The sequence below is a fragment of the Meles meles genome, chromosome 20, assembly GCF_922984935.1.
Source record: "Meles meles chromosome 20, mMelMel3.1 paternal haplotype, whole genome shotgun sequence".
Taxonomy (NCBI): domain Eukaryota; kingdom Metazoa; phylum Chordata; class Mammalia; order Carnivora; family Mustelidae; genus Meles; species Meles meles.
The window spans coordinates 26,844,574-26,861,474 of record NC_060085.1 but is presented as its reverse complement, the minus strand read 5'-3'; the positions used below and the strand labels follow the sequence as shown (position 1 = coordinate 26,861,474).

The window sequence follows — 16,901 nt, the reverse complement described above, 5'->3', positions numbered from 1 at the left end:
CATCTACTCTGAGTTTCTGGGGACCCCTATGTCCTAAGTTATTTTGCAGGCTTTTTAATGAAACCCACCTTTCCCTTCTATTCCGGGCCCAAAGACTTTGACCCTGCTGGTGTCGACGGCGGGCTCCACCTTGACCCTGGTGGGGAAGTGGGGCACCAGCTCACCGCCATACTTCATGGTCAGAGTGTACATGCCAGCGGTCAGGGGCACGTAGGTCACCGCGTAGGTGCCGTCTTTGTTGTTTTCAATACAGACTTCGGCCTTCGCTCCCGAGTCTGAGACGGCTTCCAGGCCCAGGGCCCCAGGGCCTGCTTCCGAACAGTCCACGCTCAGCAGCCCAGCTTCGCCCACCTTCCCGTGCTGGAGACCCGGTCCCGACGCCACGACTTTAGAGGGGTCGAAAGGCATTTCGATGTCGGCTTTGAAGGGAGAACCAGGTATGTGGACTTCTTCAAAGAGGATGTTGACAAAGTACTCCCCAGGCTTTGTGGGCAGGTAAGAGACAGAGCAGGTGCCGTCTCCATTGTCAGAGCATTCGATTTTGGCCTCGCACGGACCTTCCACGGTGAGGCCCAGACCTCCAGTGCCTGCTCCTTTGGTGTCGATGGTGAACTCGGCAGGCTTGCCCACGAGACCACCTTCAAGGCCAGGGCCATAGGCCTTCACCTAGTTCAACAGAAAGTAAAGTCACACTCTGCCTAACGCTGGTGTTGCTGCTCGGCCAGCCCTGCTCACCACCCCAGCCTGCACTTGGCGCTGAGCTGCCTCACCGTCGAGGGGCCCTTCTCCCTCGGGCCTACCTCACGTCACACAGACACTGCCATGGAGCCACAGTGCAATCATCCCAGGCTTTGAATGGCTACCAGAGGGAGACACACCTGTGAGCTCAGTCAACTCGGAAAGCCACAGCACAGAGGCGTGGCCCTCCAGAGCACGGGGCCTGGCTGCCCGTCCAGACATGCCCAGCGTTTCTGAACCACGGAGGTGGAGGTGCCGGAGGTGGAGACCTAACATCTTGTCTCACACACGCATGTGGAGCTGAATGCTCGTAGGGATGGCTTTTACGGACCTCCCTGTTGCTTGGACAGCTGCGCCTCCCTCAACAAATTCCACATAATAAGACACGACCCTGGAGTAGTGGGTATCTGTACATTTGTCCAAACCTGGAGAATGCAGAGCGCCCAGAGCAAACCCCCCTGTAAACTACGTATTTGGGGGTGAACACACTGTCAGAGCAAGTTCGCAGCATGAGCAAATGCACCGCTCTGGTGGGGGACGGCGATAATGGGGAGGCTGGGCACCCGCAGGTGCAGGGGTAGGAGGGAAATCTCTGTACCTGCCTCCACGTTTTACAACGAACTAAAACAGCTCTAAGAAACTAAATTCTGATATAAAGATTTAAAAGCAAATGAGTAAACAAAACTGCTTTTACAAGAGGGAGGGGACAGGATTTTTGTCTCTGAATCAACAAATAAGACCATTTTATAGGCTTCAGGCTGTTCTAAAACCCTCGATTCGGGGCTACCAGGAAGCAATGAGAAGGAGACGGATATCTTTTTGATACTGAGGTATACAGTTCCTTCAGGGTGAGCTAACCCTTATGGGCTCACGGTGAAGCGAATGCTGTTTGTCATGCTAAGAAGTGAAGGGACAGAACTCAGGGAGAGGAGTCCCTCACCCAAGCCTCACTGCCAGACAGCAAGAGGAGGAGCAGTGTGGGGAGAACACCCTGCCGCCCAAGGGTCCCCTCGGGCTGAACTCTGGGAGGGAAAACAACGGTCGGCCGCTGAGAATGGACCTTCCTCGATTTTCTACAGGCCTTGGTCAAGCAGGATCAGTGAAGGACTACAATGTTCTATTTGACAAAAGGAGACACGTCCCGGCACAGGAACGAAAGCTGACCTTGGTGGGATCTGGTGGCAGCGAGGCCTCCATTGTATAGGGGCTCCCAGGCACCGGGTGTCCATCGTAGGTGACATCGACAGCATACAGCCCCTCCTCCCGAGGGATGAACTTGGCCGTGCTGCTCTCCCGGCCCACGACGGGCGCCACCATACAAGGCACAACCTTCCTCGAGGGGCTCAGGATCGTCACATCCAGCTTCCCCTGGCCTCCTGCCCCCTTCGTGTCGATGGCGAACTCCTGACCCTTCCCAACTTCGACTCCTGGAAAAGGGAGACACGCCCAAGTGATCAGCTCACCCTTTCCAGCAGCAAGAGAGGCTGAGAGCAGACTGGTGAGGGTTCCCTGGACATGAGGCATTATCTCAGTCTGGGCCACAAGCAAGGGCAGATACCAAGGACAAGAAGCAAGATTGAGTCAGGATAATCAGCATCTACCTGGATAACAACCAGTACGAGAACAGCTACTAGCTAACCACAGATATTACTAACAATGAGAGCTGACACTTACTGATACTATAATGATGGGTTACTTAAAAACCAATAATGATTGATCACTCAATGACTGCATTTTTATCCCCAGGTCTCAGTATAGCACATGGCCTCCTTTAATTCTTACCATGACCCTAGAGGGTATTTATTAGATACCAATGGCTTTAACAGATGGGAAAACGGAGGCTCTGAGGTCAAGGAATGTGTCCAGGGTGCTGTATGCAACAGACCACAAAGGTGGGACTCAAATGACCTCGCGATCTGCTCTGCCAACGAGGAAATCATAACCTGACACTATCCTCTCTCCTTTACTCACTTTTGGTCTTAACTTATCAAAACATTCCCAGAAGCCAATGTTTTATTTACTAATTCTTGGCAGCAAATTTAATCCCACAGCCAACAAAGCAAAAGTCAGAGAGCTAGTCAATGCAGGGGCACCAGAGCAAGTCCAAAGAACAGACTCTCTGTACTGCACTGATATTCGAAAGATCCTTGCAGAGCAGGGCCTCAGAAAAACTGTGTGTTGTATCTGACAAAGAAAAGGGAAAGGACTTTGAACTGCAACGACAGCACTGGGAGCATAGGGCTCCCACCACAAGCCAGGGAAATCCTGACTCTAGGGCGCTGGGGGCTTCCCAAGACCAGCATCTCCAAACCACAAGCAAGGAGGCCTCAGAGCACCTTGGCCTGAAGGCTTTTCCTAATCAGCATTGTGTTTTTTCCTGGTCTGAAGCCGTAGGTGTCTTAAAGGAAGCAGCACTGGAGACCCACGAAAGGACTGGCCAGTGACAGCCCAGAGCTGGGAAGTGGCCTCATTCACAACCCGTGCGTGAAGGTGCTCATCGATGATCCACTGAGACCGAAGAGGTCTGCCCGGGATTCGGGGTGGGGGTGACGCACTGAGACCCGCATGACCCCGAAATCAGGTTGAGTGTGTGCTACAGAGGTGTGGCCAGGCTTCAGCCGTATGGCAGCTCGTGCGAGGCAACACTGGTGTGAAGGTTCTCCAAGATGCTTGGCTCACGTCTAAAGGCAGGCTGCAGGCATAAGGGCATAGCAGGATGACATTAATGCAAAATGAACACTGCCAAACGTTTGCTGCTGGCGTGTATGCAGAGGTAAGAGGAGGTCTCGAAGGACCGAAACTGAAGATAACTTTGATTCACCCTAGGAAGAGTCAGAGGTGATGGAGAGAGTGGAGTTTACTCTCAACGGTGGTGCCTTATTTTTTAGATGAAAATGGATTTATACATTACTTTGTGTAAAAAAAAGGAATTTTGTGATTATGTGTTGAACTTTTTTTTTTTTTAAAGATTCTATTTGACAGACAGGGATCACAAGTAGGCAGAAAGGCAGGCAGAGAGTGCGGGGCAAAGCAGAGAGCCCGATGCGGGGCTTGATCCCAGGACCCTGAGATCATGACCTGAGCCTAAGGCAGAGGCTTTAACCCACTGAGCCACCCAGGCGCCCCATATGTGCGGAACTTCTGAAGCTGAGTGGTAAGTACACCAGTGTTTATATACTACTGTGTTTACGTTTTTATGTTTGGAATTTTCCCTAATACAACAAATGAAAACATTTTACAATAAATGAGATGAGCTTATACTAACAAGATACCCACCAAGCTAAAGGAATATGGGGGTGCGGTGGGGGCTGCATCAGAGTCGTGGCTGAGTGCCGGGAGCTGGCTTTTACCCTTGATGGTCCCTCCTCATGTGGATCCAAGGCCAAGCACAGCTCGCACAGTACCAAGTCATCAGAAGGTGATGCGTCCCAACTTCTCTTGGCAATGAAAACATCCCGCAGCGAAGCCGGCAGTTACTGAGGGCTGACGATGTGCCAGCCCCTGAATTATGAGCTCATCTACCTTTCAAAATATTCCCACGAATGTCATCAGTGTTCTTGACAGTGTTCCCCCCACACCCACTGTACAAATGAGGGGACGGCGGCTCGGGGAGGTTGAGCACAGGTAAGGTCACAGTGCGACCCTGCTGTGTGGCCCTAGTTCACATCCACGTCTGACCCACTGCAAGGTCTGTTAAGGCAGAGTTTGCTTCCCTGCAAACTGTCTTTTGGGTATTTGTTTTTCAAGATTTTATTTATTTATGTGACAGAGAGACATAGCAAGAAAGGGAACAGAACAGGGGGAGTGGGAGAGGGCGCAGGTCTCTCACCGAGCAGGGAGCCCGATGAGGAACTTGATCCCAGGACTTTGGGATCATGATCTGAGCAAAAGGCAGACGCTTAATGACTGAGCCACCCAGACACCCTCTGCAAACTGCCTTTGAAAGGCATCTAACAGGCAGCCTCGGGGTGGGGGGTGTCTTTGGTGACCTCCTCTCCCCTGCGTCCATGCACTTACTGTTTTCCAGCCCATTAATCTTGATCTTGCTCAAATCCAGCGGAGCGGCCACGCCCACGGTGAAAGGGCTTTTAGGGATGGGGTCACCGCCATACGTCACCAGCACCTGCATACAGCCCTGCAACGAGAGGATACCGAGTGCACCTTTGGGCACCAACATCTAACTTGCTGTTTATCTTTATTTCATTTTTTTAAAAGATTTTACCGATTTATTTGTCAGAGAGCACAAGCAGGGAGAGCAGCAGGCAGAGAAAGAAGCAGGCTCCCCGCTGAGCAAGGAGCTGGATACGGGACTCAATCCCAGGACCCCGAGACCATGACCTGAGCCGAAGGCTGATGCTTAACAGACTGAGCCACCCAGGCACCCCCTAGTTTGTTGTTTAAACCTGCCTTCCAGATCTTTCATTCTTCCAGAGACTCTGGGCACTTCACTCCAGTGGGTTTAGAAACACCACAGACATATTTCTCTAAGCTTCTGGCCCCATGGCAAAAACAACCGAGAAGTCAGATAAAATCAGAGCAGCTAAGAACTACAGGGGAGACTTCCTAAGCATGCTGTATGCCGTGCTTCCAAGCATTTCCTTGACTCAATCTCCAAACAGTCCAAAGGGGTGGTTCTCACTGTTGTTCCCATTTTTCCAGGAAAGGAAACTACAGCTCAGGGAGGTAGAATCACTTGCCCCAAATCACATGCCTGGTAAGTGTGAGAGCTGGACCTTACAACCACGGCACCCGGACCCGCGTCCCAGCTGCTGGGCTGCACTATCCCCTGCCCAGCACACACCCGTCCCCGACCACGGGTAAAGCTGCCATCTACGGGAGCCTCTCACTGAACAAAACCAGCTTTTTCTACATCTCAGAAATCCGTTTCAGGCCTGTAGCCTGTGAGAGGGATTTGCTCACTACAGCAGCCTCTAAACTCCCACATCTATGTCAAGGAAAGGAAAGTTGCAAGTGTGAAGGGAATCCCGCCTGTGGGTTTGGCAGGCTGCTTCTTTGCAGCCCTGGGACTGTGGGAACACCGACTGTATGCACAGGGCGTTTCTCCTCCAGTCCTTGCCGCCCACTCCCTGCTGGCTTCCCCTCTCCCGTCAGCTAAGCACCCCCCCACTGCCAAACCCAGGCTCCATGAAAGCCCACGGGGGTCTCTGTAGATGAAGCTCTCCCTCACTTCAAACACCCCAGGCATAACGTCAAAGGCTATGGAGAGAGACGATACCCCTGAGAATCTGGGGGGGCTCTATTGAAAGCTGTCGGTGATCAATTGTTAAAGGGTGTAGCTTTTGGCCCACACGTATTTTCTCACGTTGTTTTTTTTTTTTTAAGATCTTATTTATTTGTCAGAGAGAGAGAGAGAGAGCGAGCGAGTGAGCACACAAGCAGGCAGAGTGGCAGGCAGAGGCAGAGAGAGAAACAGGCTCCTGCCGAGCAAGGAGCCGATGTGGGACTCAATCCCAGGACTCTGGGATCATGACCTGAGCCTAAGGCAGCAGCTTAACCAACTGAGCCACCCAGGCATCCGTCACGTTGCTTTTCATAATTAAAAAAAAGGGGGGCAAGAGCTAAGAAAAGAATTGGTTACATCAATGAAGGATGGAGGACGGATCCTCCAGGATTTTGGGGGATACACAATGTTCACGGTAGAACGTGCACAAGTCCGACCCAGCAGAGCTCAGAGCCAGCCCAGGACAGGACAGGTCTCCTCCCCATCAGGCCAGCAACTCCCGAGCTTCCATTTGCCCACAAGCCCCTAACTCCTTGCAGGAGAGGCCTCACGGCTGACCATGGGTCATGTAAAAACCTTCTCCATCAGCCCTGGAAGTCTTCTGATTGTATCTCCAGAGTGCCACAGAAGAGGGAAAAGTCCTCTTCCAGTTAAGCCTACCCATCCCAGGAAAGAAAGTGTGTTCTCATTACCAATCATTAAAAACAACAACAAAGCAAAACAAACAAACAAAAAACCCAAAAAACTCAAGAGAGGAAATGAACTCTACCTAAAATAACCTAACAAGGGTGAGGAAGAAACCTTAAGGGATTTCCACCTGGATTGCTGGTAGCATTTAAGGTTTCCTCTGGGGCCCAGCTAAGGAACGGACTGTGCTTTCCCCCAGACGGGGGTGACATCAGGAATGCCTGAGCAATGACCACTGGTGCGTTTCACAACGACCTTGCTGACTACAGGACAGTTTTACTCTCTCCCCACTGTGCTTCTGAGACCTTAATCCCACCCTACACAACACACTAATGTAAGACCCTGACCCAAGAGCTCAGGTGAGGACAGGATCAAGTGAGCTACCCACAGCCCCCTCCTCCTCCAGCGACCTCTGGGACAGGCAGGGAGGATCAGTGAACCCAAATGGTCTCCTCAAGGTACCCCTAGGAAGTGTGTGGGGTTTTCAATTCTGCCCTGGCGGGTCACAGAGCTGCTGCCACTGGCTTCTCAAAGCATTTGCTCTTTCTGAGGGAATATGGGGGAGGAGACGCAAGTCCCTTGAGGTCACGGAAAACCAAAAGCACAGAAAGGCAAAATCCTTAGGAGAATATGGCATGGCGTGATCTCCCTTCCAGCCTCCTTCTGACCTTTGGGAGAATCCTCAAGCCCCAATCCAACAAGTGACACTCCACCAAGGCAAAGAGCTGACCACTGCTTTCCGAGAAGACGGTGACTGGTCGGTACACTGCAGGTCGGCAGGGATCTTCAAGCTGTGGCTCAGAGACCCTGTAGGGGACAGCTCGTCACACAGCACGGCCTGCATGCCGATGGTGACATGGTCTCCCTGGGCCAGGAGCCACTGCCCTCTCTCCACACACACACACAAAACAACTCCATTTCTGGAAAATTCCAGCCTGTTATTCCAAAAACCACCACGAGAAGGTGCACCTCTGAGTATGAGTCCTCAAAGTACACTCCCTGCCTCCACATTGGGCAGGGCCTTCTGGGCTGACCCAGGCCTCTTAACCACATCCAAGGGCAAAGCTCAAAAGGCAAGCTTATTTAACCCAATCTGAGCTGTATGCCGCTCTCCAGAAAAGAGAGATCAAAGGTGGACAAGATGTGTTGGCCCCACTGTCCCTACAAAGTTTTTCTGTTGTCTCTGCTTGTGAGTAGAGAGGCTCAACCTTGTGTATTCACGCTTTACGCCATAAATCCATGTAGAGAACCTACACCATCAGTCCCTGTGCTCAGACTGGGGCCTGAAAGATATATATATAGAACACACTATCCCATCGCTGGGGAACTCACCATCCAAGAGAAGAAATTCATCTGCTTTCTCTGCCACAGAGAAATACGTGAAACTGCAAGTTGCCCAAAAAATGAAACCATGAACTTTGTTCTAGACACTAAACAAGAAGGACCAAAGAGGCACGAGGTGAGCTGCTCACACTGGAGGTAGTTACTGACACCCAAGACGGCCAGGTCCCCTGGGTGTATGACCAGCAACATTTGAGCAAAGCCCTATGTGCCCACGGAGCCTGCCCCCAAACCTGCTGTTCTCCAAGAAATGCATGTACTTGACCCTGGGGTGACTTCGAAGTAAGAAGCCTCCCTCTCTAGCCTCCATCTCTTCCCCAAATGGCAAGAGGTTCTGAAGTCCTTTCTGGGGGTGCAGGCCCAAACCTGATTCTGTCTTGATGTCTGCAACTTACTTTTAAGTGGCTTAGCCAGAACCCAATGAGGTTTGTAGACAGACGAGAAAGCAAGATGTTTTATAGGAGCCGAAGACCTTGCGACCTTGACCAGTGTGCATGGCCATGCTTTCTGGTACCTTCTCCTAAGGAATGTGGAGGATTGGCAACAAGGATGATGTCACGCTGGTGCTCCCAATAGTGAGGCTCCTGCCAGCCCTTGGAAGCATCAGGAAAATAATTACCTACGTGGCTCTGAGTGGCCTGATGAATAAAGAGCATCCTACCTACAAAAGTATTTTTACCATCACTAACAAGGAAGCCCTCCTTAAGGTCAAAACAAAAACCACAGGAAGGACAGCTGGATATAAGAGGCCACATCTTAATGGTGGCACAGAATTCACCCCAGAGAACATCTCCAAGGACATGTAGCCCCTAATGCAAGGGGACACGTGCACCAGCTCCTCATCCTCACCGTACCCGTCGTTCCTTCCCGCTAGACTCTGGGCAGCTCACTGAGGGTCAGGCAGGAGTGATGCTTCTCTCTCAGGTGGTGTTTCTACAGAAAGCATCGCCCCTGTTCTCCTACAAAAGGTACCTCACACAAGGGAGACTATTTTCTTCAGGAAAGAAGAAATCTGAGAGGTTCAGAAGGACTGTGTAGAACACTATGCATAAAAAATAGTAAATCCAGGCTTTTCTTCGGAGTTTTCTGTTCCTCACACCCCAGATGTGTGGCCGTGAAGCAAACCCAACATGAATTCACACAGAGAGGCTGAGAGGTCATTTTTAAGGTGTTTGTCGCCTAAAATAATCAGAGCAAAGTGGCCTGGATCAGAAGATCCTGTGTATGTTCCTGGATTTTGTAAAAGAGGACAATCTGGGGCCCTAGATAGTATCTCAGGCCTAAGGGAGCAAGGGCTGAACTGGGTTTTGAGAGAGACCCATTCCACCACCTTGTAAATGGGACCAGAAAAAAACCATAAAGGGGTCGCCCTTCCTACCCTTGGAGTAATGAAGAAAAGACTGCGTTTAAGGGCAGCTGGTAAGAATGGGAGAGTGTGTGGACTAAGAGGAAAATACTAGGTTCCAAATTTCAAGAGCTCACTGTTTCTGCTAAAACCCAAAATGAAGGTGGGAGATGGGGATGGGGAGAGACAAGCTAGCTTGCCCCCCTTGTGCTTAGGGAAACCTTCAGGCCTCCCTCACAGAACCAACCAGGCCTCTTGCCAGCCCTCCTGCAGAGGCTCAGAATGACAGGAACAAAGAGCCTGTCGCCCACAGAGGAGCACCTCAACAGAGCACCAATCACAACCTTGGTGTCCAAGGTGCCCAGCACAGCACTGACAGGCTGGGGCCCTGGCCAGTAGCAGCAGACACAGGAAGGACCCTACCTGTTGGGTGGGTGTGTATTTGACGGTGTGGGAGTAGTCGTAATTGTCGATGATGTCCAAGTCCTTCACAGCATCTCCGGGAAGGGGGCTACTGAACTGCACGTTCAGTGGAGCTTTTCCGGCCCCTTTGGTGTAGACCGTGAAGTGGGTTGGTTTCCCGTTCTCCACACCTGGAAGGACAGACTGTGAAGTGAGGAGACAGGCCTGGCCGGAATGGTTTCACTCTTACAACCAGTCTGACGGGTTCATCAGCACCAGCCCCAGCAAGGCAGTCGGTGACAGGGGCCGGTGCTCAGGAGCACTGCCAACAGCTCGGCAGGAGCACTGTCTCTGCTGAATGGGAACCCCAATAGGACCAGCCTTGCAGGGAGACAAGTCCCTCAGGGTCCCTGGGCCAAACGTGCCCATGGCCACTGGACCACAGAAGGCCTCCAGGATGACCTCTCACGGGTACTCTCTTACCTGCTTTGCTGAGCCCTGGGCCTTCTGCCTTCACTTTGCTGGCATCGTGGGAAGGGTCAACTTTCACTCTGAAAGGGCTGGCGGGGATTTCCTGCAAGGGAGACACTATCTCAGTAGGAAAGCCCCTGAATCTTCTGCCAGAGCTTAGCCTTCTACCCAACGTGAAGGGGAGACCTCTGTGATTCTGGCGGGCAGCAGGCAAACTTCTTTCCCCATGGGTCAAGTCTTCATACTCTAGCCTAAGGTAGGGGCCATCGGGGGTCATTCATGAATGCCTGGATCCCTCCATCACAGGCTTTGACCTGCTTACTGCACAGCTGAAGGAAGGTTTCCTCCAAATGAATCAGAAAACTCTGAGCCTTTAACACCAAAGGTTGAGTTCTTAGTATGCAAAAAATCCTACCAAGAATAAAACCCAAAATGACAATAACAAAAAGGATTGGGCTAAAGGACAGGTCCTTAGGTACAGTTTGGAGCTAAGGTTTGGGGAATGGGAAGAGCTGATCAGAAACAGGATTATAATTCTTCACAAAGAATGGTGTGAGATTATCAGAATAAAGGCAGAACAGGTTAATTGGATGAAGTCAATTCAAGACCTACACCTTCAAGCAGAGAACTTTCTCTTGGGATTCCATCCTTGCAGGAGGTTAATCTGAATCACCATGATTCCACTGTTCCCTGTTTTAGGTAGCACCTGCCTTATCTTCACCTATCACATGTAAATATGAGCTCAATTTGAAAGGTCAAAACTCCTCTCCCTGGGAGGGAGACAAACCATAAATGACTCTTAATCTCACAAAACAAACTGGGGGTTGCTGGGGGGAAGTGGGATTGGGAGAGGGGGAGCGGGCTATGGACATTGGGGAGGGGAGGCGAACCATAAGAGACTATGTACTCTGAAAAACAACCTGAGGGTTTTGAAGGGTCAGGGGTGGGAGGTTGGGGCAACCTGAGGGTTTTGAAGGGTCAGGGGTGGGAGGTTGGGGGAACAGGTGGTAGGTAATGGGGAGGGCACGTTTTGCATGGAGCACTGGGTGTTGTGCAAAAATAATGAATACTGTTACACTGAAAAAATAAATAAAATGAAAAAAAAAAAAAGAAAAAGAAAAAAAAAAACAAAAACTCCTCTCCCTATAGAAGTAGAAGGGTCAAGGCCAAAGGCATTGCTTCAAAGAAGCAGAGGTAGAACTCCGTCCAGAAGTTCATTATGTTCAGTCAAAAACTTGACAAGCGTGTCTAACAAACCAGTCTCCTTCCAGAGCCCTGCTATAACCAATGAAAACACTGTGCGCCTCACTTTGGTCAGAAAGTGGTAAAAATTTAGTTCTGGGTGTTGTGGTGTTTTGGTTTTTTCCCCCCACGGTTTTTAGGAACCAGAGAGGAAAACCTGAGAATTCTCAAGACACTGCCCTATTGCTAAAAAACAAAACTAAACTAAACTAAACAAAAAGGAAATATGCACACAGGTGGCCAGAAAGAACCCAGGCCCAAACACACACCTGAGATGCAAAGAGAACTTTGATAGTGTATCGCCCGGCGGCAGGAGGCACATATTTGACCGTAAACGTGTCGTTGGCGTTGTGAATAATGTCAAAGTCCACGTCTTCCTCATCCTCACTTAACACCCGGGCATCACATTTAATGCCAACGCTGACATCACCTGGAACAGACCAGCTTATGAGCGCACCAGTGTACAAGAAACAGCATGTCCCATGCAATCACTTCCAGCTCAGCTCAGCTAACACCCCAGAAAAGCAGCTGGGAAGTTTCCAGTGACAAGCCTGACAAAGGGATGGTGCTAAGTCAGGGCTTTGGAGGAGGGATGGAGGATTAGCAAAGATCACCAAGGAACTGCCACAGACACTCATTAGATGAACAATTACCTATTCAGGTGCACTATTTTCTAGCTCAAAGTTCACTGCCCTTTCAACATTAGGAAAAGAACATTCTTCCTCAAGAAGCATCAACGACCTCAATGGGGGAACTCTCCACTCACCTTCCCCAGCCTCAGTACAGTCCACTGTGAAATGAGTGGGCTCATTTGCCTTCAGTCCACTTCGCTCCACGCCTGGCCCAAACACCTTGACCTTCTGGGGATGGCTACCCTGCCCAATACTGACCTAAAAAGAAAACGGCCCAAAGTTAAAACCAAGTTTTCCTCCACTTGGACCCAGTGAAATGTTGTCAGTTAGCATGGAGCCCAGACCTGCCACAGGTCTTGGCTTTTTCATAGAGTGGCCAGGATTAGGCTTCACAACCTACCCTGTAGGGGCTGCGTGGGATGTTCACGCCTCCCCAGACCACAGCAATAGTGTGCTTGATGGCCTTAACTGGGGTGTACGAGCAGGCGTACGTGCCGTCCATCCGGCTCTTCATCTGGATGTCAATGGGCTGGCCTTCCCCATCCTGCAAAAGAGCAGGGGCTAAGAACAGAAACTGGCCTTCACACGGTCTTCCTCAAACAGGGCCACCATGGCTTCCCAAGACCATCAAGTCACCACCCATCCAACAAAACATGGAGCAACTATGATATGCCACACTCTCACAATGTCGTCACCACAGGTGACAAAATACTGCCCGCATTTATTTGTTTTTTTTTTCTTAAGAGCAAATGACCCTGCTAGAAAGTCATGACCACTCAATAAGTTTTAATTTGGGGGCACCTCGGTGGCTCGGTTGGTTAAGTGTCCAACTCTTGATTTCAGCTCAGGTCATGATCTCAGGGTCTAGAGATCGAGCCCCTAGATCAGCCTGAGATTCTCTCTCCCTCTCTGCCCCTCCCCCACTCAGGTGTGTGCTTGCACAGGTGCACCCTCTCTCTCACTAAATCCATCAATCTTAAAAAAATACTTAATTTTAATTCCTGCATTTAAATCCCTGGGCCAAATTCAATTAAAATAGATAAACATATTTAATAAACGCTTATTTACAAACCTCTGGTGGAGGCCTAGGTAGCTTTGGCCACACTGGAGGTCAGGTACAGGGGAAATCTGAGATCAAGCCTTGTTTCCAAAGAATACAAATCATAAGAATGAGAAAAACACCCTGCTTTACGTATTAGAATCCCATGTAATCCGCACATAACCTCAAGAGATATTCTTATTCCCAGCGTGCAGATGAATAAACTGAGGGTCAGGTGAATAGAGCCAAGTGGCCATTACAGTGGCAGATCGTGTCTCCCGATGCTTACCTGCACAGATGGTCCCTGGAAACTTACCTGAGCAAATATCTTCAAGGGGGCTTTTCCAGCATCCTTAGGATCCACAGTGAACTCACACAGGTTGTTGACAATGCACCCAGATTTCTCCAAACCTGGCCCGTATGCTTGGACCTGGGGCAAAGGGCCAATAATGATTCTCCTGTGCAATGTCCGAACAAAACCCCTACGTAATGACCAAGGACCCAGGGACAAGATAACAAAACCACCGGTGTCTGGTTTCACACTACCTACATAACAGGATGGTTAGGAAAGGAAAATGCTCCAGCAGGTTGTAACCCCAAAATTAAAAACAGTAACCCCAAAATTAAAAACAGTAGTAGCATTAACCTCCTAGCAGGAAGAAAACTCTCCAAAAACCAGGCCCCAGACTAGCCTGGGGCTCCTTGCCTTATTCTGAGTAGATAGAGACAACTTCTAGTACCCAGGGCAGGGATCTCCAGTCATGTCCAGGTTCAACATTCCTGGGGACTCAGAACCTTTACCACAGAAATCCCAAAGGTTTACAGCTTCCAGAGAACAAAGCACCAGCCACTGGCCAACGAGGAAGGGCAACCAGCCCAGACCGCCACCAGGCTACAAATGGCTCCCCGTGTGAGCCAGGGCGGCACACATGGAGGCGTGGAGGCTTCCTCTTGGCAGCCAGGCCCCCTCAGACTTCATGCTTATCTGCCACCTAAGAGCATGACAGAAGCTCTTAGAAATACTGTGCCCATTTAAGAGAAGGGAGCTGGGGAAAAAAAAGCAGCAGTCCCCATAGCCCCCTGCATGGGCCAGGCACTGGGTGAAGGGCTGTCTTTATGCACATTGAATCATCCTTGAATGATCCCAGATCATTCTCCTTGAATCATCCCAGAAACACTGGGAGGCAGACAGGGCCATCATTCCCATTGTAAAGAGAAAGAATCTTTTCTTTCTCGCCCAGCATTAGAAAATTCTGGAGTGGTACTACCAGGGTTCCAACTCAGATCAGCATCCTTCCTAAGCTCTACATGGCTCCTCGCTGCCATCCCTCAACAGGCTGGTTAGGGTCACCCTCTGTGCACCACAGAGAGGGCCAGGAGCCAGGAGGAGAGCACACAAACGTGACAGGCTCACCAGATCCGGATTGTAGTCTCCCGAGGCCGGGTGGATGAAGGCCATGTATGGGCTGTCCTTGATGTCTTCGTCATCACACATGATATGAACGGCGTACTCACCGGGCTCCTTGGGCCAGTACTTGACATCACATGACCCATCGTTCTGGTCATCATACTCAATCTTTGCCTGGGAGGGGCCTTCAATGGCAAACCCTGGGGGACAAGGTAAGAGGGACCCCTGGTTGCATGGTGAAAAGAATCTATTCTACCGGCTCATTCCCTCAAAGCAAGTATCACCCAAAAGACTGAAATCTATTTGTAGCCCTTTCCAACAAAACCAAGGCTACTGAGTCTTCATTAGACATGGGAGGTTGGATTTTCTACCATGGTGGTTTTTTTGTTTGTTTTTTTTTTTTTAAGTATCATCTAACAAGGAAGGTCAACTAAAACCTTAAACCAATGCTCACCCTTTGCCCCATCAAATCCGCTTCTGGGCTCTTGTCTAAAGGAAGTAATCAAGGCTATGCGTAAACAGAAACAGTCTACGTACTCAGCACCGTTTCTACAGGAAAACTGTGGAAATAACTAGACAGACTAACGGTAGACATATCCATGCAATGGAATTCCAAAGAAGCCATGGAAAATGAAGACACAGCCTATCTTTATCTGAGGCAGAAAGATAGATTACGCCTAGGTATTTTTTGTGGCAGATGAACGTTTGTATGTCCATGCATAGAGAGAAAAAAAAAAGTCTAGGAGGATATGCCAAAAGGTTTCATATCATACCAAAATATTGATTCTCTCTCTAGAAGGAAACACTAAAGGTGATTTCTTCTTTTTGGCCAGTGTGCTTATTCTTATTACCTGAAACAGATAGTCATCACACTATGGCCAGTACACCTATTCTTGTACATAAAGCTTGGCTAGGACACAGCCACACTCTTTCACTTATGTCCCTTCTCTGGCTGCTTTCATGCAACTACAGCTGCAGTGGGGAGAATATGGCCCACAAGACTAAAATATTTGCTTTCTGGTCCTTTTGAGAGCAGGTTTGCCGACCACTGTTCTAAAGTGATCCTATATATGTCAGAGGTGCGTTTAAAACACACTGTTCTGCTCCGAAGAATATTTATTCTCCAGATTGCAAAATTAATTCATTCATCTAAACTAAGAATCAGTCAACATTATTTGACGAGTGCCTCCTACGTTCCAAGCACTGTTTCAAGCACCACATCCACAGGAAACCTCTACCTTCAGGTTTAGCAGATGAACAAATGAAGAGGCGGAGGGCAACTTGCAGGGAAATCGCAATCCCACCGCAGTATCAGGAGTTGGACTTGGGGGTCAGGAGGCTGGGGGCAAAGGGGAGCGAGGCTTGGGGGAGGCCCGACTCCGTCTGACACTGGAACCGAGCCTCATGTCATCTCAGCCCCCCAGGGCTGCTGGCCAGCTGCTTCTACCTACCCAGAGACCCCACTTCAGAGCCAATGGACTCCACCACGAAGTCTGCCGACCGCCCGACAATCCCGCTGTGGAGGCCAGGGCCCCACGCACGAACTTTCTGCATGCCTGCTTCAGGGCCAACTTGAACCTCAAAGGGGCTAGGAGAAAAGGAACAAAAAGCATTAAAGAAGAGCAAAGAAGGAACTAAATACAGCCATAAGCTGTTTTTTCCACTCCTTTTACCTGGAGTCCCAGTGTCCAGCCAAGCCCTTCCTCCACACAGGTGCGCCCACAGCCATTATTAGGTCAACAATATAAGTACTGTGGCTGCCTTGGGGAACTCAGGTGGCCTCACACTATCCTTCCGATCATTCACCTCTTGAGTGCAGGGCTCAGCAGACGGCGAGCTCGGGAAGGTAATAGAGTGCCTGCCTTCCTATATCCTGCTTATATTGTACGAATAAGGGGCACCTGGGTGGTGCGGTCGGTTGGGTGTCCAACTCGTGGTTTCAGCTCAGGTCATGATCTCAGGGTCCTGGGATCACACCCCGCATCAGGCTCCATGCCCAGCACGGACTCTGCTTGAGATTCTCTCTCTCCCTCCCCCTTTGCCCCTCCCATCTGTGCTGCCTCTGTCTCTCTAAAGTAAATAAAATCTTAAAAAATATCTTTTAAGACAAAAACTAAGTTAACAGGCTTTATCTCACACATGAACGAATGAGCTTTTTTCCTTCTCTTTCTTTCTTTTTCAAATGAATGAGCTTTAACTTTAGTATAGCAGAATAAAAAAAAGCAAAGGAGGTACCTGGCTGGCTCAGTTCGTAGAACAAGTAGCTCTTAATCTTGGGGTTTTGACTCTGAACCCCATGTTGGGTGTAGAGATTGTTTAAATAAATATACTTTTTTAAAAAAAAGATTTTATTC

General features: G+C 49.8%; 1 protein-coding gene across 6 annotated transcripts in view; it reads right to left on the bottom strand.

Moving 5' to 3' along the window:
• The window catches only part of FLNB (filamin B), a 143,289-nt gene that overhangs the window by 44,530 nt on the left and 81,858 nt on the right, over positions 1-16,901 (bottom strand). For all 6 annotated transcript variants that reach the window (XM_045990981.1, XM_045990982.1, XM_045990983.1 and 3 more), the window contains exons 11-21: positions 15,999-16,135; positions 14,554-14,747; positions 13,456-13,569; positions 12,501-12,644; positions 12,235-12,358; positions 11,738-11,898; positions 10,239-10,329; positions 9,777-9,946; positions 4,756-4,873; positions 1,903-2,165; positions 69-666 (exon numbers count right to left, since the gene is read on the bottom strand). In XM_045990981.1, coding sequence (XP_045846937.1) covers positions 69-666; positions 1,903-2,165; positions 4,756-4,873; positions 9,777-9,946; positions 10,239-10,329; positions 11,738-11,898; positions 12,235-12,358; positions 12,501-12,644; positions 13,456-13,569; positions 14,554-14,747; positions 15,999-16,135 — 2,114 coding nt within the window. The remainder of the gene's footprint in view (positions 1-68; positions 667-1,902; positions 2,166-4,755; positions 4,874-9,776; positions 9,947-10,238; positions 10,330-11,737; positions 11,899-12,234; positions 12,359-12,500; positions 12,645-13,455; positions 13,570-14,553; positions 14,748-15,998; positions 16,136-16,901) is intronic.